The sequence below is a fragment of the Crotalus tigris genome, unplaced genomic scaffold (genome assembly GCF_016545835.1).
Source record: "Crotalus tigris isolate CLP2741 ecotype Arizona unplaced genomic scaffold, ASM1654583v1 scf7180000020842.166937, whole genome shotgun sequence".
In the NCBI taxonomy this organism is placed as follows: Eukaryota; Metazoa; Chordata; class Lepidosauria; order Squamata; family Viperidae; genus Crotalus; species Crotalus tigris.
In genome coordinates, this window is record NW_024098211.1 from 1 (window position 1) to 23,948 (window position 23,948).

General features: G+C 48.3%; 2 protein-coding genes across 7 annotated transcripts in view; both read right to left on the minus strand.

The window, feature by feature from the left end:
• Positions 1–685: 685 nt before the first annotated feature.
• Positions 686–13,146, minus strand: LOC120319580. 3 transcript variants are annotated; one of them, XM_039368588.1, is made up of 7 exons: positions 13,109–13,146; positions 9,553–10,290; positions 7,683–7,789; positions 7,047–7,168; positions 5,789–5,907; positions 2,801–3,077; positions 686–1,306 (listed from the first exon to the last, which is right to left on the minus strand). In XM_039368588.1, the coding sequence occupies exons 1-7, from the start codon at positions 13,134–13,136 to the stop codon at positions 721–723; spliced, it is 1,977 nt and encodes a 658-aa protein (XP_039224522.1). In that variant the 5' UTR covers positions 13,137–13,146; the 3' UTR covers positions 686–720. The 3 variants fall into 3 exon arrangements, with proteins under 3 accessions (XP_039224522.1, XP_039224521.1, XP_039224523.1); XM_039368587.1 differs by having other exon boundaries at positions 686–1,312; XM_039368589.1 differs by lacking the exon at positions 686–1,306 and having other exon boundaries at positions 2,082–3,077.
• Positions 13,147–18,272: 5,126 nt separating this feature from the next.
• LOC120319577 (rho guanine nucleotide exchange factor 5-like) overlaps positions 18,273–23,948 on the minus strand; it is a 56,188-nt gene continuing 50,512 nt past the window's right edge. For all 4 annotated transcript variants that reach the window (XM_039368578.1, XM_039368579.1, XM_039368580.1 and 1 more), the window contains exons 11-15: positions 23,449–23,600; positions 21,820–21,981; positions 21,113–21,183; positions 19,803–19,907; positions 18,273–18,861 (exon numbers count right to left, since the gene is read on the minus strand). In XM_039368578.1, coding sequence (XP_039224512.1) covers positions 18,707–18,861; positions 19,803–19,907; positions 21,113–21,183; positions 21,820–21,981; positions 23,449–23,600 — 645 coding nt within the window. In that variant the 3' untranslated portion in view covers positions 18,273–18,706. The remainder of the gene's footprint in view (positions 18,862–19,802; positions 19,908–21,112; positions 21,184–21,819; positions 21,982–23,448; positions 23,601–23,948) is intronic.

A 23,948-nucleotide genomic window follows, 5' to 3' on the forward strand; every position in this document is an offset into this window, starting at 1 on the left:
GGGAGGGAGGGAGGAAGGAAGGGAGGAAGGAGGGAGGGAGGGAGGAGGGAGGGAGGAGGGAAGGAAGGAGAGAGGGAGGGAGGGAGGGAGGGAGGGAGGAAGGGAGGGAGGGAGGAAGAACAGCCACTCGTTTCATCCGTACCCAAAACATCAACTAGTCCAGAAACAAATCTAAGTAATGGTGCAGGTTGACTTATGACCAGAGTGGAACCCAAAATTTTGTTGCTAAGTGTCCCAAAGGTGCGTTTTTTCCCAGGAGGCAACGGGGCTGTCTTATTTTTCTTTGAAGACGTTTCGCTTCTCACCCCAGAAGCTTCTTCCGCTCTGACCGGATGGTGGGGAAGGGAAAGATTGATACTCCTTGCAGAAAACCTGGTCATTTGCCTCCTTTCAGAGAGTCGTGGAGGTTTATCTCAGAGGAGGACGTGGGGGGACATGATAGCAGCCTTCCAGTATCTCAGGGGCTGCCCCAAAGAAGAGGGAGTCAAGCTATTCTCCAAAGCACCCAAAGGCAGGACAAGAAGCAACGGGTGGAAACTCATCAAGGAGAGAAGCAACCTAGAACTAAGGAGAAACTTCCTGACAGTGAGAACAATTAACCAGTGGAACAACCTGTCTTCAGAAGTTGTGAATGCTCCAACACTGGAAGATTTTAAGAAGAGACTGGACAGCCATTTGTCTGAAATGGTGTAGGGTTTCCTGCCTGAGCAGGGGGTTGGACTAGATGACCTCCAAGGTCCCTTCCAACTTTATTATTATTATAATCCGTGAAATAGTTTGCCTGGAGCTTTTCAAAAATCGTCTGGATAACTGTTTGACTGAGAGTCCCAAAGACAAGCTGTTCCATTGGTTGACCGTTCTCACCGTTAGGGAGACAAGAGCAACACCAAAAAAGGCCTTTGTTCTCCTTTTCTCCTGTTCTCCAGCCCTTGAGAAAGAAGCCCCCATCCTGGATAGACCTGTCAGGAGATACTCACCCGAGCTCCCAGCCGATGGCTGTAGTAGGAGGTGAGCTCCTACATGATTCTGTAGGAACGCTTGAGAACACTCCGCTGCTCCATAGGTCACAAGTCCGCTACTGCCGGGGAGCGAGAAAAACGTGGTGGACTTACTGGGCGTGGCTGTTGCGAGTCGGACACTGGGCAAGGTACTGCCAGAAAGATGGATTGGGAAGTGGGACGTCTCGTGCTGGGAATACTGGTGGCCATGCTGATGCAGACCGGGATGGCTATTGGGGTGAAAAGAGGGGTTTTCCAGGTTGATTGTAGGCTCCAGTTGCTCCGGGTAATTGCAGTCCATAGGAGAACTGATGCTCAGGTAGAAGAAAGAAAAGAAATTTACTGGTTGTCGTTCAGAAGCAGGACTAGTGACGAGTCCTTATATCAGCGGTTCTCAACCTGTGGGTCAGGACCCCATCTGGGGTCGAACGACCATTTCATGGGGGTCACCAAACAACGCAGTCCGCCATTTCCCCCCCCCCCTTTTCCTTAGCTGTGCTACTCCCTTTTATTCTATTGGCTTTTGAAAGCCAATAGAATAGACTCTCTTGAATGGAGTCTAATTCTATTGGCTTTCAAAAGCCAATAGGAATTGTCCAGGCTGTCTCTGCCCTGCTGAGCCCGCCAAAAGTCCCATTCTGCAAACGGTGCTGCACCAGTTGAGTAGTCCTCAATTTACGACCGGTTGAGTAGTTCTCGACTTACCACTGGTTGGGGGTCGCGGCATTAAAAAGGTTGAGAACCACTGCCTTATATCATATACCAGAGAATTCGGAAATAACCCTCCGTTTGGGTATCCAAGGCAGACACTTGAGATACAGAACTTCTATTACGCACCTTAGAAAACTACATGACATGACATTTGGACATTCAAATTGAGGCCCTTGTCCTAACCTCTTACAAGGTTTGACATTCCTTAGTTAGCCGTCGCTCGGCATCAAATCTGGGCTACGGGGTGTGTGTCTCTGTGTGTGTGTGATCAAAAACATCCCAACGGAACTGCTTCCAAAGTTCCTGGGTGTGTCTAGCGGTGTGCAGGCGAGCATTGTCGTGAACCGACACCACACCGGAAGTCAGCAGGCCCCGACACTTGTTATGGATGGTTCGTCTGAGTTTTCGTAACGTTTCACAGCAGACGTCTGAATTGAGGGTCGAACCAGGCTCCATGGACTTCACGAGCAGTTACTCCTTTGGCCTCTTCACATTTGGCGGGATTTTCTATGGCACCACTTCCGGTGTGGTGTCGGTTCACGACAATGCTTGCCCGCACACTGCTAGACACACCCAGGAACTTTTGAAGCAGTTACGTCAGGATGTTTTGGATCACTCCCACTCCCCATAGACCCACTGTGGGGTCCTTGCTTGCTCTCTTGAGCTTGATGGTTTCCTTGCAGACGTTTCATGACCCAACTAGGGAACATCATCAGTGCCAGAACCAAGGTCAGACTCTACACTAACCCAGCAGTCCTTGACTTGCTACCGTAAGCCCAGCATTACAGTCCTGAGTCACGCTGCTTGGGCTGAGTGGGATACCAGGCGGCCACATCTGATTTTTACAACAGGGAGCGTTAAAACGACCGGTCGTACATTGAGGACTACCTGTATTGCAGACTGCCTAATGCCCCTTTTAGGTAAGCAAGGCCTGGGACCAACTGGGAGCTGCTGTTCCAAAGAAGAGAGTGGGAAGCAATGCAGTGGGACCCCCCTTTTTTTGTTCCAGGTGATAGGTCATTATTGCCCCCCGGGGACCAAGTGGCCGGGGGACCCCCTTTTTTCCCCCTGCTCCTGGGCCACTGGCTGACCTTTGTGTCTGGATGCTGAAGGTGAGGGTCTCGCTCGAGTTGCTTTCCTGGCTGGAGGGGCTGCGTTCGCTGGGCAGGCTGTCGTCCAGCATCAACGGAACAATGTGGTAATCCGGGTTCAGGATCACGTTGAGGGGAAGGTTGCTGCTCCGGCGAATCGGTGGAGGGCTGGGAATGGCCGGAAAGAGCTCTTCCCGGAGGGATCCCAAAGCACCCTGGGAGGCCACCTTGGTCGGGAGGGAGTCATAAAAGCTCATCTTGCCGGTAAGCGAGGCGCCTGCCAAGAAAAAACAAAAGAAAACAAAACAAAAGAACGGGAGAGATGAAAGATAAAGGGGAAGACCGTTGGCAGGAAGAGAAACACCAAAGAGTCTCTCGCACAACAGATCCCCCGACACCCGTACGCCGGTCGTGGAACACTCGCTTCTGGAAGGTCAAGGAAAAGAAGAAACGAGAGCAAGGGTGGGACGTCAACAGAGCAATCAAGGGTCAACCAAGCCTTTCAAGATGGAAGGACAGAGTGGACCTCGGCTTGCTTTTCCGCTGCACCTCAACGGCCTCTTCCCAATCCCTTTGGACGGGGCGTTGTTTACTGGTCGTTCAACGTTACAATGGATTGAAAAAAAAATGACCGTTTTGGTTTTGTTTTTTTTCACACGGACAGCCATCCCCATGGTCGCGTGATCAAAATTCGGAGGCTCGGCAACTGGCATGGACGTACGACGGTTGCAGCATCCCAAGGTTCACGTGATCCCCTTCTGGCAAGCGAAGCCCACGGGGGAAGCCGGATTCACTTAGCAACAGTGTTACCCACTTAACAACTGCAGTAATGCGTTTATCAACGGCAGCAAGAAGGGGCATAAAATGGAGCAGAACCCACTTCCCAAATGTCTCACTTAGCGAAATAAATCGTAAGCAGAGGGCTGCTTGTGTTGAACATTTCAAGTGCAAAAAAGTGTTTTCCAAAAAGGGATAAGCCCTCCTATTTCTGAAAGTAGAGATGAGAAAATAGAATAGAGCTGGAAGGGACCTTGGAGGTCTTCTAGTCCAGCCCCCCGCTCAAGCAGGAGAACCTATACCGTTTCAGACAACTGATTGAATAGTCTTTTCTCAAAAATTATGGTTTTGTTTTTCTTTCTTTCTTTTCTTTCTTTCCTTCCTTCCTTCCTTCCTTCCTTTCTTTTAGAATAGAATAGAGCAGAGCTGGAAGGGACCTTGGAGGTCTTCTAGTCCAGCCCCCCACTCAAGCAGGAGAACCTATACCGTTTCAGACAACTGACTGAATAGTCTTTTCTCAAAAATTATGGTTTTGTTTTTCTTTCTTACTTTTCTTTTTCTTTCCTTCCTTCCTTCCTTCCTTCCTTTCTTTCTTTTAGAATAGAATAGAGCAGAGCTGGAAGGGACCTTGGAGGTCTTCTAGTCCAGCCCCCCGCTCAAGCAGGAGAACGTATACCATCTCAGACAACTGACTGAATAATCTTTTCTTAAAATCATGATTTTATTTTTATTTTTTTCTTTCTCTTTTTCTTTCTTCTTCCTTTCTCTTTCTTTTTATTTTTCTTTCTCTCTCTCTCTCTCTTTTTCTTTCTCTTTCTTTCTTTCTTCTTCCTTTCTCTTTTTTATTTTTCTTTTTTTTTCTCTCTCTCTCTCTTTCTTTCTTTCTTTTAGAATAGAATAGAGCAGAACTGGAAGGGACCTTGGAGGTCTTCTAGTCCAACACCCCGCTCAAGCAGGAGAACCTATACCATCTCAGACAAGTGATGTTTGAGATGGTATACAATGGATGTTCTCCATTTCAGGACAGTCAAAGTAAGCTATGGCGCTCAACCTCCCACCTCTTGTTTTTATTTGGCAAGAAAGCTTGGGAGATCAAGGTGGACCCCAGAAACCTTGTTCAAAGAGTGTTCTACACCTGCCTGCCCTTCCTCCCCACCCCACCCGTTAATTTACTTGTAGATTAAAGGTGAGAGGGGAATCCTGGCCAGGCATTTGAAGGGCAGAGACAGGCATTTGAAGGGCTGACCATTGTCTTATGGTGTCATCTGCTGGCTGAATATATTATTGCTGTAAGAATGCACAGTCCTGATTGCAACGAAGAAGAGTATTTGTGTAGCTCAGGGTTGAAATGAGGAGTTCTTGGTGCTCTCTGAGCTGGGTGGTTTTCTTGCAGGCGTTTCATGAGCCAAACTAGATAACATCATCAGTGCTAGAAGGGAGTAGGGATTGTGGAATGATGATGGAGGAGGAGGAGGAGGAGGAGGAGGAGGAGGAGGAGGAGGAGGAGGAGGAGGAGGAGGAGGAGGAGGAGGAGGAGGAGGAAGAAGAAGGCTGGGGGGAATTTTGGGAGCTGAAGTCCACACGTGGTAAAAGTTGCCAAGTTTGGACACTCCCCCACACCTTAAAGGATGAATACGCTAAACATTTTATATAACCATATAAATGTCAACATCAGTATGACGTGGTGTGGTGTGTGAAGTTGTCTTACAACAAGGAAGAGTAGAAATTAAGTAGCTTTTTAGAGAAAGGAGAACATGAGCAGCTCCACTGATAAGATGTAAGAGATCTCAGTCTTCCAGTATCTCAGGGGCTGCCCCAAAGAAGAGAGAGTCAAGCTATTCTCCAAAGCCCCTGAAGGCAGGACAAGAAGCAACGGATGGAAACTCATCCAGGAGAGAAGCAACCTAGAACTAAGGAGAAACTTCCTGACAGGGAGAACAATTAACCAGTGGAACCACCTGCCTCCAGAAGCGCTGAATGCTCCAACACTGGAAGTTTTAAAGGGACTAGACAGCCATTTGTCCGAAATGGTATAGGGTTTCCTGCCTGAGCAGGGGGTTGGACTAGATGACCTCCAAGGTCCCATCCAATTCTGTTGTTATTGTTGTTGTTGTCCCTTCCAATTCTATTGTTGTTATATTATTATTATTATTATCATCATCATCAATATCATTATCATTATCATTATCATCATCATCATCATCATCTCACCTGAGGTGGTGGACAATGAGATGGATGGTCCACCTAGGGCCCCGGAATAGGTCACAGCTGCAGTCTCAGGCTGATTGTTTGCAAGGTCAGGCAGCTGAGTCACAGCCAACACAGTTGTGCTGTAAGGAAAGGAAAACACAACGACTAGAAGGCAACATCTAAGCACCTTTTCTGCAGCCTGTTATTGGACTTCCTTGCCTATTGTGGAGAACAGAATCCTCTCTCTTCTTAGCAAGGGATCCCCTGGAGAACCCCAAGAAAGAACAAGATAGTTCCTCTTTAACCAGGCTAGTTTCTCAACTAGGATCGGGACAGCAATGCCCTCATTTTGCTCCATGCCAGAATGAAATTATTTGGTCATTCAGGAAGGATTAAATGCATCCCCCTTGTGCGTTTCCTTTAAAATCAGATTTTAAAATGCTCGTCCCGCTGACGGTAACAGAACCACCTCGGAAGAGGCAGTAGGTTTAACATGCCATCAGCCAGAGTTAGTTACTGATGAGGTTACGTAGTTTGGTCAGGAAACGTCTGCAAGAAAATCTACCAAGCACCAAGGACCCCAGAGTCAGTTACTGGGAGATCTGCGCCCCAGCTTGGTGGCACAGATTATGCTCAAAGGGATGAATAAAACTTAAGCAGAATTGGGCCAGTGGGATGTAAAGAAGGCCATCTAAAGATACTAAAGGTAGCAAAAGGGCTTCTTCAGCACTCTATCAAAATAATGAAGTGCTTGGCAGCTCTAAGACTAATAAAGGAGAATATTTGCAGCTCAGGGTTGAAATGACGTTGCAGATGTTTCATGACCTAACTAGGTAACATTATCAGTGCTAGAAGGGAGTAGGGTTTGTGGAATGGAGGAGGAGGAGGAAGAGGAGGAGGAGGAGGAGGAGAGGAGGAGGACGACAACGACAACGACGACTGTGGGCTCCTTGGTGCTCTCTGAGTTTGCTTGTTTTCTTGCAGACTTTTCATGACCCAACTAGGTAACATTATCAGTGCTAGAAGGGAGTGGGTTTTCTGGAATGATGGAGGAGGAAGAGGAGGAGGAAGACGACGACTGTGGGGTCCTTGGGGCTCTCTGAGCTTGCTGGTTTTCTTGCAGACGTTTCACGACCCAACTAGGGAACATCATCAGTGCTAGTGAACTAAAACTGGACTAGCACTGGTGATGCCACCTAGTTTGGATAATGAGAGGTCTGCAAGGAAACAAATAAGCTCAGAAAGCACCACAGATCCCTCAGAAGCAGGACCTGCTCACCCTTGCGGCATTCGCTGGGGATCCACTGGCAGAGCAGGTGCTGAGAGAGAATATTTCTTATTGTTCTTCACCGTCAACTTTTCGATTTTTCTCCACTTGGCTCGGCGATTTTGGAACCAGACCTAAGAAAAAAGGGGAAGTCCTTAGCATTTAGCAATAGCACTTAGACTTATATACCGCTTCACCGTGCTTTACAGCCCTCTCTAAGCGGTTTACAGAGTCAGCCTATTGCCCAACAATCTGGGTCCTCATTTCACTGGCCTCGGAAGGATGGAAGGCTGAGTCAACCTTCAACCGGTCAGGATCGAACTCCTGGCAGTGGGCAGAGTCAGCCTGCAATACCGCATTCTCACCACTGCGCCACCATGGCTTAGATAGCGATAGCACTTAGACTTATATACCGCTTCACAGTGCTTTACAGCCCTCTCTAAGCAGGTTTACAGAGTCAGCCTCTTGCCCCCCAACAATCTGGCTCCTCATTTTACCAACCTCGGAAGGATGGAAGGCTGAGTCAACCTTGAGCTGGTCAGGATCAAACTCCTGGACAGTGGGCAGAGTTTGTCTGCAATACTGCATTCTTAGATAAGTCTAAGGGCCGTTGCTGTTGCTTCTGCAGTTCAGCAGGACGGAACTCACCATAATTCGCTGGGGCGTCACACCAACCGAGGCCGCAATTTCTTGGCGCTTCTCGTTGTCAGGATAATGATCTTCTTGGAACATTTTCTCCAATTCCTGTAGCTGTTCTGGAAATGAGGACATCCATTAACAAAATAATGTGACAAAGGAACTAGGAGGGAGGGGAACAGAACCAAAGAATTAGGGAAAGACATATGCCCAGCTTGAAAATACGTCTGGTAATATTAATTGACTTTAAAATGCACGGACCTTTAAAATACACACAGACTTTAACGTCTCACCAAGACAACCACATTTTTCTCTCCCTTTATGTCCCGTGGCCCAAAGATCTCACAATGGGGGGTAAGGGGGGTAGCTGACGAGCTGACAAAGCCGCCAAGAGAGCAGAGCAGGGGGTAACAGAATGGAAAGATAACTTCGATGCAGAAATAGGGCAAGAGTTAAGATGGTGGGCTTGTTGGCTGGAAAGTTTGAGACCCGAGCGTCACGTGGAAAGGGTGAGCTCCCGTTCCTCGCCTCAGCTCCTGGCAACTTAGCCGTTCGAAAGCGTGCAAATGCGAGTAGATAAATAGGTACCACTTCGGGGGGGAAGGTAACAGCACTTGGGTGTCATGGCTGGCCATGTGACCGCGGAAATGTCTTCAGACAGAGCCGACTCAGTGGCCTTGAAATGGAGAGAAGCACCACCCCCTCTAATTGGAAATGACTTGCGGAGTAAAATCCGCAGGGACTCCTTTTTATATTAAAAGAACCGTTAAGGCAGGGGTTCTCAACCTTAGCAACTTTAAGACTTGTGGACTTCAACTCCCAGAATTCCTCAGCCAGCAAAGCTGGCTGAGGAATTCTGGGAGTTGAAGTCCACAAGTTTTATAGTTGCCAAGGTTGAGAACCCCTGCGTTAAGGGGAAGTAAACAACTCCTGGGAAAAGAGGAAGGCGTGGGAACAAAACAAACTGGCTGAGGAACTCTGGGAGTTGAAGTCCACAAGTTTGGAGAATCCCGCCCTGTAACAATAAAGTAGCATTTCTGAAATCCTAGAAGGGTCTGACTCCTGACCTGCCTGCCTTAAAGAGCTGAGAGGAGTAGATAACCTTCGGTCTTCCAGCTCCTTTAGATCTTTTCTACTGGCCACCTGGGTGGAAATTTGTACGGCTGAGTGCATAGTTGGTTTTTCCAAACTACAAGGTCAAGGTTGGGCTGGGAAAAAAAATTGTGCTGTGCAGGATGGGATAAGGAATTAGTTTTTGAAACTAAAATAAACTCAAAGCAGTTCGAAAAGGTTGCTAAGAGCTGGAGGAGACGAACATTACTTCTGATTGCAAGTATTCATCTGCTCTACAAAGTGAGTAGGCACACCTAGAAACTAGAAGAAACCAAGAGCCCTAGAAGTACAAGGAAAGCAGGCGAAAGTGGCTGCGTTCCAAGACCTTCTGCTCAAATGGGAGAATACAGATAGTCCTTGACTTACAACAGTTCATTTAGTGACCGTTCAAAGTTACAATGGCATTGAAAAAAGTGACATAGGGCCGTTTCCCCCCACTTATGACTGTTGCAGCACCCCAGATCAAAATCCAGATGCCTGGGAACAGACTCATATTCATGACAGTCGCAGTGTCCTCGAGACATGTGATTGATCCTCTTTTGCGGCCTTCAGACAACCAGAGTCAACGGGGGAAGGCAGATTCAGTTAACTATCACGTTACTAAATTGACAACCGCAGGGATCCACTTAACAAGGAACGTCGTAAAAATGAGGCAACGTTCACAAGCAATGTCTCCCCTCAGTAAGCAAAATTTGGACCTCAGCTGTGCTCGTGAGTCGTGGACTCCCCGTAGTACCCAACCGGCCACGATTTACTCTTCGCAACTTACTAGCATTGTAGAACGTACGCGTTTTCTTCCGAGCAGGTGGAGCAGACTCTCCGGAAACGTCTAGCAAACCGGGATCTCTCTTGTCCTGAATCCCACCCAGACTGCCTTTGGGCACTAGAAGCGAAGAGAGCCTGAAGGAGGACTGGTCCACTCTAACCGCTGTAGCACATCTGGCTGACCTGCGTGTGCAATGGCCCAAGTTGAGGTTCTGGTTGACATCTGGATTTTGTATGTTCTCCAGCACCACCCAAGAAGCATTTTGGGAACCCCGTGGGAGAACCCTCCTGGCTTTCTTTTTCGTGGTCTGCTTTTGTGTCACATTCAAGCTGCCCAAGTCTACTTTTTCTTCTGATTTTGAAGGGTCCCCAAGTTCTGGCTTGTGTTCAGTTTCAGAAATAGGGGGATCCGGGTTGACATCGCCGAAGTAGGCGGTTAAGTTAGAAGTTTGGTAGAACGCAAGGGAAGGAGAATCTAAAGACGATGGTTGTGCCAGATGGGATTCCGGCTTGGGGTCTAGATAGTATTCTCCATCTTCTTCTTCCTCTTTTGAAATTTCAGGACTCCTTTCTTTTTTCAGGATCTTCTCAGATGGATCCTCAAGGATCACAGTAGGACCCAGGGAGCTACTTTCAGCTCTAACCTCATTCAGGAGGTTTTCGTTTTGAACAAACTGTTCCGTGCACAGGAGTGACTCTCTCGCTCCCTTCTCTTCCGGCTCCTCAAATTCATCCTTGCACCCTAATAAAGAAAGGAATCCACGTTGTCGTGAATACAAGCCAACTCAACGACAACAACAAGTTTTCAGTTTTAAAATTCTAAAGTGGGAAGGCAGCGGGAGGAGAGCGAAGACCGGATGAATTAACCCAGCTGCTTAGGCCGAGACCAGGTTTCCGCCCTGTGATCTATTCGACACACGCTGTGATTTGCCCCGAGACGTGGCCAAAATAGCTTGTATAGGCCACGTTCAAATCATCTCCTATCAGAAACCCGAACGCTGAATTAAACATTTAGTGATGAAATTGCAAAAAAAGCACCATCTTCAGGAAACCCCTTTGGGGGTCAGAACAGAAGCTGAATAGCAATAGAACTTAGAACTTATATACTGCTTCACAAGGCTTTACAGCCCCCTCTGAGCAGTTTACAGAGTCAGCATATTTGGCCCCAACAATCCAGGTCCTCATTTTACTGACCTTGGAAGGATGGAAGGCAGAGTCGAGTCAACCTGGAGCTGGCCAAGATCGAACTGCTGGCAGAGGGCAGAGTTTGCCTGCAATGCTGCATTCTCACCACTGTGCCACCAGGAAGGACAATGAGAAAGGGAATAAGAGAGGAATGAGAAGGAAGGAAGTAAGGGAGAGAGGGAGGGAGGGAAGGAAGGAAGGAGGGAAAGGGAGGGAGGGAGGGAGGGAGGGAGGAAGGAAGGAAGGAAGGAAGGAAGGAAGGAAGGAAGGAAGGAAGGAAGGAACAGCAATAACATTTAGACTTAGACTGTTCCTAGTAAAGCTGCCTTTTGCAACGTACTGATGGTGAATTTGTCTGTTATTATCATTATTATTGTTGTTTTGTTGTTGTTGTCATTATTATTTACATTACAAAGCAATATGCATGGAATTCACTCTCTCCTGCTAAAGATAAACTGGCCTGCTGGATGTAATAATGACACATCTTTGCTGCTTTTCAGTGGGTGGGGCAAGATGAGGAATATGGATGAGGGGGTTGGTCAGAAAGGTCAAGATGGCCGCTGGGCCCATATGATGGAAGCTCCACCCTTTTTATGTGCATTGCCTAGGTGTCACATGTAAAGCAGGAACGGGAGTGTTGACTGCCCGGATGCACACGTACACACCCTGTTGGCTTTTTTTTTTTTTTACCCTGAAAGGGTTAAATGCACATTGTCTGCCATCCCATTCTTAGAGAGGCACCCTTCAGCTTCCGGTCTCAGAGACCCCGGCTCCTTTGAAAGAAGGGAAATTGGAAATTGCAAAGGAATAAACAAAACAAAACAATCCTAGAACATGCAATTATAGAATAGAATAGAATAGAATAGAATAGAATAGAACAGAACAGAACAGAACAGAATAGAATAAGGAACAGAATAGAATAAGGAACAGAACAGAACAGAATAGAACATGAAATGGAGAGAAGAGAAGAGAACAGAAGAGAAGAGAAGATGAAATGGAGAGAATAGAATAGAATAGAATAGAATAGAACTAGAAGGGACCTTGGAGGTCTTCTAGTCCAGCCCCCTGCTCAAGCAGAAGAACCTATACCGTCTCAGACAAGTGACTGTCTAGCCTCTTCTTCAAAACCTCCAGTGATGGAGTGCCCACGATTTCTAGTAGCAAGCTGTTCCACTGGTTAATTGTCTCACTGTTAGGAACTTTCTCCTTAATTCCAGGTTGCTTCTCTCTTGGGTCAGTTTCCAACCATCGTTTCTTGTCCTGCCTTCAGGCCCTTTGGAGAACAGCTTGACCCCCCCCCCCGGGTGAGTGGGCCCCCTGTCCAGAGGCTTATGTGGCCTGCCTGGGCCTGAGCCTTGGGCCTTCCAGGGGAGAAGAGTCCATGGGCTCCCCCACCCCACCTCCTGCCCACACAGGGCTCCTTCTGCAACCTTCCTCTACAACAATCCTGCAAGGTAGGCCAGGCTGAGAAAGGAAGGTGGGCACAGAGTTCCCCCCCCCGAATCCTTCACCAGTAGCCACCCCCCTACACACACACACACACACACACACACACACACACACACACACACACACGTGGCTTTAGGAAATACATGGAACAGAAAGGTTGATACAATGACTAAAAAAATCTTTCCTGGCCAGCCAAAACCGTGGCTTGAGACGGGAGCAATATGTCGACTGTGTAAAATGCTTGCAAAGTGCTGTAAAACACGACGAAGCGGTGGATAAGTCTGTCGCCCTTTGCACAGATGGAAGAGAGAAAAAAAAATAGCTCTTCCTCCAATCTAGTCGATTATCCCCTTGAAGGGAAAAAAAGTTGTTGTTTTTTTTCTTCTTGCAACACAAGCAGGCTCTCCAAGGCTCCCCGTCCCACGCTGAGCCGCGGCTGGCTTAATCAGGGCTTCCCAAACAAACCACGCTGCGCTTCGTCGGATTCCCCACGGATTCCCCTATTAAGCCGCGATTCGGGCTTTGCAAGGAAAGCATTGGGGGGGGGGTTCGCATAGTGCAGAAAGCCCAGCCCGCCCCAAGGGAAGCCAAGCCCACCGGCCTCCCTGCCACGGGGCGGGGGTCCCTTTTGGAAGACCGGCCCCAACGCACAGCCCCCTAGGGGGCTCAGCTCTTTGTGGGTGTATGGGTGGGTGTGGGTGGGTGGGGTCTTGTGGCCCCCGGCTGCAAAGCGGAGCCCCTTTCCCAAGGGGAGCAAACCTGGTTAGCCAAAGCGCGCCGCGCCTCCTTTCCAAAGGGGACGGGCGCAGGGGGGGGGTCTTTGGGGAGGAGACGGGGCAAGGAGGGGCAGGTGCGCCCCTCGCCCAGACCGGCCTTTCGGGGGGGCCCCGGCGGGGAAAGGGGGGGCCCGGGGCCCTTTGCCTTACCCGCGTCCTGCCCGGCGCGCCTCTCCATCGCCAGCCCGTCCCCGCGTGCGCGCAGCAGCAGCAGCCGGGAAGCCCGCGAGATACGACCCCGCGGCCAGGCGGCGCCAGAGGCAGGCCTGGGACCCGGCGGGAGTCCTCATTAAGGCCAGCTGGCGGGCCCAGCCAGATGCGCCGGTCTGGGAAGGCGGCTCGCCCTCCTGGCTAGCGCTGCGCGGCGGCTGCAGGTGGCCGAGCTGGGGTTGGGGGGGACGGGCCGCCGGGAACTTGCCCCGGGTCGGGCTGGTGGGGGGGAGGAGGAGGGGGGTCAGACTAGATGACCTTCAAAGGTCCCTTCCCAACTCTCGCTATGCTGTCTTATGCTGCAAAGACTTTGCCAGCCGGCCTTCCCGCGCTCCGCGCTTGGAAAGCTGCCTTTTCGGCCCTCTCGGCTGCGCGCAAGCAGGGCGCCTCTGCGCGGTTCTTAGTCCGCTGGGGATCGCGCCCGGCTGAACCCAACCCTGCTTTTCCCGTCTTCGGAAGAAGAGCTTTTTTAGGTAGCTGTATGGGGGGGGGGGGTCAAATCAGGACGTCTGGATGGGATTTTTTTTCCCCTCGGGTCTGCCCCCCCGTTTCTCCCTGGGTTTAACGTTTAACGGGTTGGATCCGCCAGACGGGATGCGCGCGGTTAGGAGAGCCGCGCAAATATGGATCGCTCGAGATCCTGGACACAAAGGCAAGCAGGATGCTAATTTCAGAACCAGAGGCAACCCAGTCGAATCCAGCGGTGTGGACCTTAACAACACCTTTTCTGCTCGCCCAGGAATGTTGCACCCAATGAAGGGGATCCTGGTGGATCTCCGGAAAATCAAGCAACCTTGAAAGGGATATACAGGTTTTCCTCGGTTTATAACCGTTCCTTTAGTGACCGTTCAAATCTTTTTTTAAAAAGTGAGTTCTGATCATTTTTTTTCCACACTGATGATTGTTGCAGCATCCAGGCAGTCAGGTGATCAAAATTCGCTGGGCAACCGGCCTGTGTTTATGACGGTAGCTGTGTCCGACGCGACCACCTTTCGCGGCCTTTCAAGGGGCAAGCTAGGTTCATTTAACGACCCTCTTACTTAACAAGCGTGGCAAGAAAGGGCATAAAATGTGTGTTGTGTGTGTGTGTGTACACTTGGAGAGCAAGCAACTAAATTTCATCTTTAAGGTGTGCCATTGTGCCCACAGTAAAAAAAAAAGGAATAAAGATTATCTCTATCATCTATCAATCATCTATCTATCTATCTATCTATCTATCTATCTATCTATCTATCTATCTATCATCTATCTATCCTAATCTATCTTTCTATCATTTATCATCTTTCTCTCTCATCCATCAACTCTATCTCTCTATCTAATCTATCTATTTTATCTATCTAATTATCTAACTATATTATCTATCTTATCTATCTACTATTTATCATCTGTCTGTCTGTCTATTATCTATCTTATCTATCTATTTTATTTATCTAATTATCTAACTATCTTATCTATCTACTGTCTGTGTCTGTCTGTCTATCTACTGTCTGTCTGTCTGTCTGTCTGTCTATCTATCTATCTATCTATCTATCTATCTATCTATCTAAAATAGGGCAAAATTCACTTAATAATTGCTTTGCATAACCACAGAAGCATTGGGCTGGATGGCGATTGTAATTTGAGGGATTATCTACTTAGATGGAAGGCTGCGGGAAATCCCAGTTTGCTAATAGCTAGAATTTCTCAACAGAAACCTCTGCCTGATCCAATATCTCTGGATCTCCTGTGGATCTCCACTTTGCTTGTCAAAAGGTCACAAAAGGGGATCACCGTTCCAGGTTCGGACAACATGTTTTAACTATTGGAAAGACGCAGTTAAGGAGCTGTCTAAGGACAGGGTTAAGGTGGCGCAGACACGTGTTCACATTGCACTAAACCAAGGATGGCGAACCTTTTAGAGACCGAGTGCCCAAAATGCAACCCCAAACCCACTTATTTATTGCAAAGTGCCAGGGCTGCATCAGCATTCTGGTGCTCTCAGGGAGAGCGGGGGAGCGTGGCCCATTGGGCCTAGCTGTGGTGGTCACAGCTGTGGTCACGTCAGACTGGGTGGGCATGGCTGCGGTGGGTGGGCTAGGACCAGGGTGGCGGGGACCAATGCCGCTTGCTCACTCACTTCCTGCCCCATCACTTCCAAACGCCACGTGCCCCCTATTCTGGTGAACTCTGCTGGGGCAACGGCGTGCGTGCCCACAGAGACGGCTCTGAGTGCCGCCTCTGGCACACGTGCCATAGGTTCGCCACCACTGCACTAAGCCAAGATCAACTTTAACAGGCTTTCTGAACGCCCCACACTTGGGCCAAGGCAAAAACCAACATTGTTTGCTTTACTGCGATGCGTGAACCCATTTTTCAATTTCGGCACGTCTCAAAAACAGCCTTGGAGAAGGAAGGCCAAGAGTACCGTATATGTATTCCGGTGTATAGGGCGACCCGGTGTATAAGAAGACCCCCGAGTTCGACACTGAGTCACAAGACGATCGATGCCAAGTCGCATGCCTAGAAAGTCGTCTTATACGCCGGAAACTACAGGTATTTCCAGCGTATAAGATAATTGACGCCGAGTCGTATGCCTAGAAAGTCGTCTTATACGCCGGAAACTACCGGTATTTCCAGCGTATAAGACAATCGACGCCGAGTCGTATGCCTAGAAAGTTGTCTTATACGCTGGAAACTACATTATTTCCAGCGTATAAGACCATCGACGCCGAGTCGTATGCCTAGAAAGTTGTCTTATACGCTGGAAACTACCGGTATTTCCGGCGTATAAGATGATCGACGCCGAGTCGCATGCCTAGAAAGTCGTCTTATATGCCGGAAACTACATTATTTCTGGCGTATAAGATGATCGACGCTGAGTCGTATGCCTAGAAAGTTGTCTTATACGCCGGAAACTACCGGTATTTCCGGCGTATAAGATGATCGACGCCGAGTCGCATGCCTAGAAAGTCGTCTTATATGCCGGAAACTACATTATTTCTGGCGTATAAGATGATCGACGCTGAGTCGTATGCCTAGAAAGTTGTCTTATACGCTGGAAACTACCGGTATTTCCGGCGTATAAGACGATCGACGCCGAGTCGCATGCCTAGAAAGTCGTCTTATATGCCGGAAACTACGTTATTTCCGGCGTATAAGACAATCGATGCTGAGTCACATGCCTAGAAAGTCGTCTTATACGCCAGAAACTACCTTATTTCCAGTGTATAAGACGACCCCTGAGTTTGGTGCCTGTTTCAACGCTCTCAAAAGTCGTCTTATACGCCAGAATATACGGTAAATGGCTTGAAAATTTGGAGTTTTGTTATTATGCTTGCTGATAGCAGCCAGAATCTTCTAGGCAGAAAGAAGGAAAGACGGGCCAATTCCCACAAGGGAAGAGTAGATGGTAAAAGTGATGCAGAGATGGCCAAACAGGCTGCTTTAATTAGAGGGAAGAATTGATCTAGTTTTCTTTCCAGAATCATAGGGCTGAAGGAGGCCTTGGAGGTCTTCTAGTCCAACCCCCCCTGCCTTTATTATTCAACTTTGGAAACCGCTTCTGAACTTTTTGCTTGCAACTGGAAAAAAAGACACTTTGATTTTAGGTTTCCAAGGAGGAGAGCGATTTCGTTGTGGGAGAAATGACTTGGCATGTTGCAAAAGGTAAAGCAAAAAAGCCGAGAGGAGGTTGCGTTTCTTTTTTTCTTGTACATTGAAAAAAAATGGGAAGTTACTCCTTTTTTTCCTCTCCTTTGCACCTTTCTCCTCCTTTCTTTTGCTTTTCTAACTCTTGTTTTCTTTTGTATTTTTATCTCATAATAAAAAAAAATTAAAAAAGAAGAAAGGGCAATGGTAAAAACCACTGGGTTTTTTTTTAAATAGAACAACAGAGTGAAAAGGGACTTTGGAGGTCTTCTAGTCCAACCCCCTGCTCAGGCAGGAAACCCTATACCATTTCAGACAAATGGCTGCCCAGTCTCTTCTTAAAAGCTTCCAGTGTTGGAGCATTCACCGCTTCTGGAGGGAGGTTATTCCACTGGTTAATTGTCCTCACTGTCAGGAAATTTCTCCTTAGTTCTAGCTTGCTTCTTTCCTTGATCAGTTTCCAGTTGTTGTTTCTTCTTTTGCCTTCTGGTGCTTTGGAGAATAGCTTGACCTCCCCCCCCCCTTCTTTGTGGCAGCCCTTCAAATATTGAAACACTGCTATCATGTCGCCCCTGGTCCTTCTCTTCACTAGACTATCCATGCCCAATTCCTGCAGCCATTCTTCATTTTGTCGTCATTCTGTTCCTTTAATACCACCCAGTAAGCAGGAATTAAGGTAAAGCTTTCCTAGTGATCAAATCAAGTGTTTCCCTTGAGAAATGTGTGTGTTTGTGTGTATGCATAATGAGAGATTTTATCTTCCTGGGCTCCAAGATCACCACAGATGGGGACTGCAGCCAGGAGATGCTTGCTCCTGGGGAGGAAAGCTATGGCAAATCTAGACAGCATACTAAAAAGCAGAGACATCACCCTGCCAACAAAAGTGCGTATAGTCCAGGCCATGGTTTTCTCAGTTGCAATGTATGGCTATGAAAGTTGGACCATAAGAAAGGCTGAGCGCCAAAGAATGGAGGCCTTTGAACTCTAGTGCTGGAGAAGACTCCTGTGAGTCCCCTGGACTGCAAGGCGATCCAACCGGTCAGTCCCGGAGGAGATCAACCCCGACTGCTCTTTAGAAGGCCAGATCCTGAAGTTGAAACTCAAGGACTTTGGCCACCTAATGAGAAGGAAGGACTCCCTGGAGAAGAGCCTAATGCTGGGAAAGATGGAGGGCAAGAGAAGAAGGGGACGACAGAGAATGAGGTGGTTGGATGGAGTCACTGAAGCAGGAGGCGTGAGCTTAAATGGACTCCAGAAGATGGTAGAGGACAGGAAGGCCTGGAGGAACGTTGTCCGATGGGTCGGACATGACTTCGCAACTAATAACAACAACAAAGCTTTCCTAGTGAACAAATCAAGTGTTTCCCTTGGGAAATGCCTGTGTTTGTGTGGATGCATAACGAGAGGGGTTTGACGTAGCCAAGTGTTTCTTGATAGGAATATTACTGGCATGAGCTAAAATGGAAAGACGAGACCGTTTCCTCCTAATACCGCAAAGTGTATTTTTTTTCCCCCTCTACTGCATTCTGCTAGACAGTTCAAAGCACGTTCAAATATTAACATTTTAGCCTCACATCTTTCTGTGAGGTGGGCAGAGCTGAAGCGACCTCCCTGGTCAGCGGGTCTGTGCATTTAAACGAGTCGGAGCAAAGAATCAGCTTCTCTCCGAAGGTCCCTGTTTGTTTCTTTGGCTCTTTCTTCTCTGCAGATCCTCCCAGGAAAAACCGTGTCTCCTGTTTTTACCAGCACAGGGGACAGACTGGTACAACCTATTCCAGTAACACCAGTTTGTGCTTTGGCCCCCTTCCGTCTCATAATTCAACGGGGCCCTTTTAGCCCTTGCAGATCCGGGTAATAATGTCCTCCTGAGTTGAAGAGAGGGGTGGTGGGGTGGGGGTCTTCTGGAGATCCTTATCTCCTGCGAAAGACCTGCTGTTTGGCGTTTTTCACCCGCTGCTCCTCCTTCAGGTTCATCTGTCGGATCTGCTTGCTGGAGATGACCTCCACGTGATCCAACGGAAACCAGCCTCTCTCTCCGTCGGAGAGCTTCACGCCTTTCATCCAGCCTGCAGAAGAGAGATCAAAAGCAAATCGGACGCTCGGCTGGAGAATGAATGGAATTGCAACTTATCTAGTCACCCTAAAAAAAATTGAGCGCCTTAAGGCACATTTTACCCTGATGTAGAGGATAGCAATGGCGACAGCGCTTAGATTTGTGTACCGCTTCACAGTGCTTTTACAGCCCTCTCTAAATGGTTTACAGAGTGAATCTATTGCCCCCACAACAATCTGGGTCATTTTACCGACCTCAGAAGGATGGAAGGCTGAGTCGACCTTGGGCCGGTCAGGATCAAACTGCTGGCAGTGGGCAGAGTCAGCCTGCAGTACTGCATTCTCACCACTGCGCCACCACAGCTTAGATAGCAATAGCACTTAGATTTGTATACTGCTTCACAGTGCTTTTACAGCCCTCTCTAAACGGTTTACAGAGTGAATTGATTACTCCCCAACAATCTGGGTCATCATTTTATCGACCTCAGAAGGATGGAAGGCTGAGTCGACCTTGGGCCGGTCAGGATCAAACTGCTTGCAGTGGGCAGAGTCAGCCTGCAATACTGCATTTTAACCACTGCGCCACCACAGCTTAGCAATAGCACTTAGTTTCGTATACCGCTTCATAGTGCTTTTACAGCCCTCTCTAAACGGTTTACAGAGTGAATCTATTGCCCCCCCAATAATCTGGGTCGTCATTTTACCGACCTCAGAAGGATGGAAGGCTGAGTGGACCTTGAGCAGGTCAGGATCAAACTGCTGGCGGTGAGCAGAGTCAGTCTGCAATACTGCGTTCTCATCACTGCGCCACCATGTCTTAGATAGCTATAGCCATACCACTTCACAGTGCTTTACAGCCTTCTCTGAGCAGTTTACACAGTCAGCCTATTGCCCCCCAACAATCAGAATTCCCCCCCCCCCGACCTCCGAAGGATGGAAGGATGGGTAAACTCACCGTCACTGCTTTGCTGCAAGGCCATGATGATGTCAGCTTTCTCCAGAGTCAGCTCATCGTGCTCTCGCGCCTTGTAGGATTTCACGCACTGCACCTGGGGGGCATCTGGAAATGTGATGGGAGGCAGGGGTGGTCATTTGGGGAAAATTAAGCTAGTCCAAAGTGGGTTTTGGTTAGTACAAGTTAGCTCTCCTTTTCTACGTCACGTAATAAAAGACAATCAAAAGTCAAGATGATTGACGCAGATTAAAATATTTATCATAAAACATTTAGCCCTATTTCACACCCTGGCATTCCACACTGATGGGCCACGGTTTTCTAGATTCTGTTTTCAACCACCTTAAAATCTAAAATTGTGAGTCTCGGTGCTTTTGTTTTCATGGAAGTTTGCTTTCAGGAAGAGCGCTGTCCATAGGAAGGCTGTCAAAAGTCAAGAGGGCAACCCGAATTGGACAACAAAAGCCACAACCTCTTTTTCCCGTGCATTGCATTGTAGCTTACGATTGCCCATTAATTCATTACCCAACTAGGTAACGTCATCAGTGCTAGAAGGGTTTGTGGAATGATGGAGGAGGAGGAGGAGGAGGAGGAGGGGGGGGGAGAACTGTGGGGTCCTTGGTGCTCTCTGAACTTGCTTGTTTTCTTGCAGACATTTCATGACCCAACTACATAACATCATCAGTGCTAGAAGGGAGTAGGGTTTGTGGAATGATGGAGAGGAGGAGGACGACGACGACTGTGGGGTCCTGGGTGCTCTCTGAGTTTGCCTGTTTTCTTGCAGACATTTCATGACCCAAACTAGGTAACATCATCAGTGCTAGAAAGGAGTAGGATTTGTGGAATGATGGAGGAGGAGGAGGGGGGGACGAGGAAGAAGAGGAGGAGGAGGAGAAGGAGGTTGTAGCTCAGGGTTGACCTATGGGGTCCTTGGTGCTCTCTGAGCTTGGTGGTTTTCTTGCAGACATTTCATGACCCAGACTAGGTAATATCATCAGTGCTAGAAGGGAGGAGGGATTGTGGAATGATGGAGGAGGAGGAGGGGGAAGAGGAGGAAGAAGAGGAGGAAGAAGAGGATTGTGGAGTCTTTGGTGCTCTCTGAGCTTGGTGGTTTTCTTGCAGATGTTTCATGACCCAAACTAAGCGACTTCATCAGCACTGATGATGTTACTGAATTTGGGTCACGAGACATCCGCAAGAAAACCACCCAGCTCAGAGAGCACCAAGGACCCCACAGGTCAACCCTGAGCTACAAATATTCTCCTTTATTGGTTTTATTTGTGCTCTTAGCTTTTTTTTTTTTTTTTTTTTACCAGAATCATCTAACAGGTCAGGTTCCGGCTGTTGTGGCATCAGAGCAGAAATCCATCGCAGTTTCTCACTCCTAGGAAAAGCAAAGAAAGCGATCAGATGGCAAGAAACGCGGATACTCTGTTCCTTGGTTTTCAAACATGCTCGGCTGTGGTTCCCCTGCTGTGCCAAAACCTGGCTTGTTATATCAGCCACATGGGGATATGTTCACAGATCATTCACTATAAATTCCTGGTGCAACAGCTTTATCCTGTTTCCTCCGTTGGAACCCATTGGTGGCAGAACAAACCAAGATGAGCCGGGTTTGCTGATTCATCGGCATTATGGCCAGTATCCCAGTCATTTTTGGTGGCAGTGGATTGCCAGCATTTAGACTTATGTACCGCTTTTACAGCCCTCTCTAAGCGGTTTAGAATCGGTGTATTGCCCACCAACAATCTGGGTCCTCATTTTACCGACCTCGGAAGGACGGAAGGCTGAGTCAACCTTGAGCGGGTCAGGATCGAACTCCTGGCAGTGGGCAGAGTCAGCCTGAAATACTGCATGCCTGGCTGAGGAATTCTGGGAGTCGAAGTCCCCAAGTCCTAAAAGGGCCAAGTTTGAAGACCCCCTGATTTAAAGAAGAGGTTTTGGTGCTGCTCCGACTTGGTGGTTGTGTAAATCTAGCTTCTCCTGTAAAACTGAGCTGGGCGCTGAGTGCGAGTCTTACTGCGTTTCCGTGCGGAAGAGGAACTCCACTTTCTTGCCCTGATTGTTCTGCAGCAGGAAAAGGCGGAAAAGGTTTTTGTTGTCGCCGTGCAGTTTCATTTCACACTTCTCCCCGCGCACGTGCGAGGAGGCGGCGTAATCAAAAACGATGAAGCGCCCGTTCCTGCCGGACAAGGAGAGAAAAACAGGGGTCAACCTTCACTGGTTGTTTAATTCCTATTTAAGAAGAAAGGAGAATACAGAAAGAAGTGTACGGGTTTCAGCTTAGCAGAATGACAAAGTTGGGAGGGACCCGGGAGGTCTTCTAGTCCAACCCCCTGCTCAAGCAGGAGACCCTCTACCCTTCTGGACAAATGGTTGTCCAAGCTCTTCTTAAACACCTGCAAGAGTGGGGAATTGGACTAGAAGACCTCCAAGGTCCCTTCCAGCTCTGAAATACTGTTGTTCTGTTAAACCAGTGGAAACCCAGCTGAAGGCCTAGGACTGGGGTGACGACCATAGGTTCACCACCATGGACTAAGGGTTAGGTCACCATGAACTCAGCAAAATGGACATCGCCAACAAATTCGGAGTGCTTGGGTATGGTTAGGAGGGCAGTGACCTTTCTAGGCTGCCCTATCTATGTTTCCTGGTAAAATACATGGGGAAATCCCATTGGAGGAAAATTCCACTTAGGGTTAGGGTTAGGTCAACATGAACTCGTAGAGCAAAATGGACATCGCCAACAAACTCGGAGTGCTTGGGTATGGTTAGGAGGGCACTGACTTTTCTAGGTTGCCCTATCTATGTTTCCTGGTCAAATACATGGGAAAATCCCATTGGAGGAAAATTCCACTTAGGATTAGGGTTAGGTCACCATGGACTCATAGAGCAAAATGGACATCGCCAACAAACCCGGAGTGCTTGGGTATGGTCAGGAGGGCACTGACTTTTCTAGGTTGCCCTATCTATGTTTCCTGGTAAAATACATGGGGAAATCCCATTGGAGGAAAATTCCACTTAGGATTAGGTCACCATGGACTCATAGAGCAAAATGGACATCGCCAACAAACTTGGAGTGCTTGGGTATGGTTAGGAGGGCACTGACTTTTCTAGGCTGCCCTATCTATGTTTCCTGGTCAAATACATGGGAAAATCCCATTGGAGGAAAATTCCACTTAGGATTAGGGTTAGGTCACCATGGACTCATAGAGCAAAATGGACATCGCCAACAAACTCGGAGTGCTTGGGTATGGTTAGGAGGGCACTGACTTTTCTAGCCTGCCCTATCTATCTTTCCTGGGAAAATGCATGGGAAAATCCCATTGGAGGAAAATTCCACTTAGGGTTTCCTGCCTGAGCAGGGGGTTGGACTTGATGACCTCCAAGGTCCCTTCCAACCCCTCCTCCTCCTCCTCCTCATTATTATTATTACTATTATCATCATCATCATCCTCAAGAGAGCAGGTGAAAAGGCTAGCCAAATTCTTCTTTCAAAGAGGCCACAGAGAACTCTCTACGGCCGTCTCCCTTATTGGAAAGAAGAACGTCTGAAGCTGCGGTGAGCCACAGACCCTTCCTGCTTTCTTTGTCTTTGACAGGAGGGTCCAGACAGCTCTGGATTCCTCAGAGACCCACCCCCAAAACTTACTCCCTGGGTCGAGAGAGAAGCAGGTAATCATTGAAAAGATGGAGGTAGATGGGGCGGGTGGTCAGTTTCCACTTCAAGCTGATATTGTACTCCAGAGCTGTAAGCTCTCCGTGTTTCACCAACCGCCGGGACTGCGAGATGAGTGGGAAAATCTGCAAAACGCAAGTAGTCTCCTTTTAGCCGTGTCTTTTTTCTTTTAAAGAAAAAATACAGATCGTCCCCGACTTACAACCGCAATTGACCCACATTTTCTGCTGTTAAACAAGACATTCGTCAACCGTGTTTTGTCCCCATTGTACGAACTTCCTCGTTCAGCAAATCCCTGCGGTTGATAAGTCGGTAACCCGGTTATTAAGTGAATTACAGCCAGTTTGGTGTAGTGGTTAAGGCATCGGGCTAGGAAGCGGGAGATTGCGAGTTCAAGTCTCACCATAGCCATGAAAGCCCAGCTGGGTGACTTTGGGCCAGTCACTCTCTCAGCCGAGCCCACCTCAGAGGGT

Coding starts and splice junctions, on each gene's coding strand:
- LOC120319580 (XM_039368587.1), bottom strand. CDS start 13,136: ATGGAGAGGCGCGCCGGGCAGGACGCGG. Junction 10,291..13,108: donor GCGCGCCGGGCAGGACGCGG/GTAAGGCAAAGG, acceptor TTTCTTTATTAG/GGTGCAAGGATGAATTTGAG. Junction 5,908..7,046: donor CCCCAGCGAATGCCGCAAGG/GTGAGCAGGTCC, acceptor CTTTCCTTACAG/CACAACTGTGTTGGCTGTGA.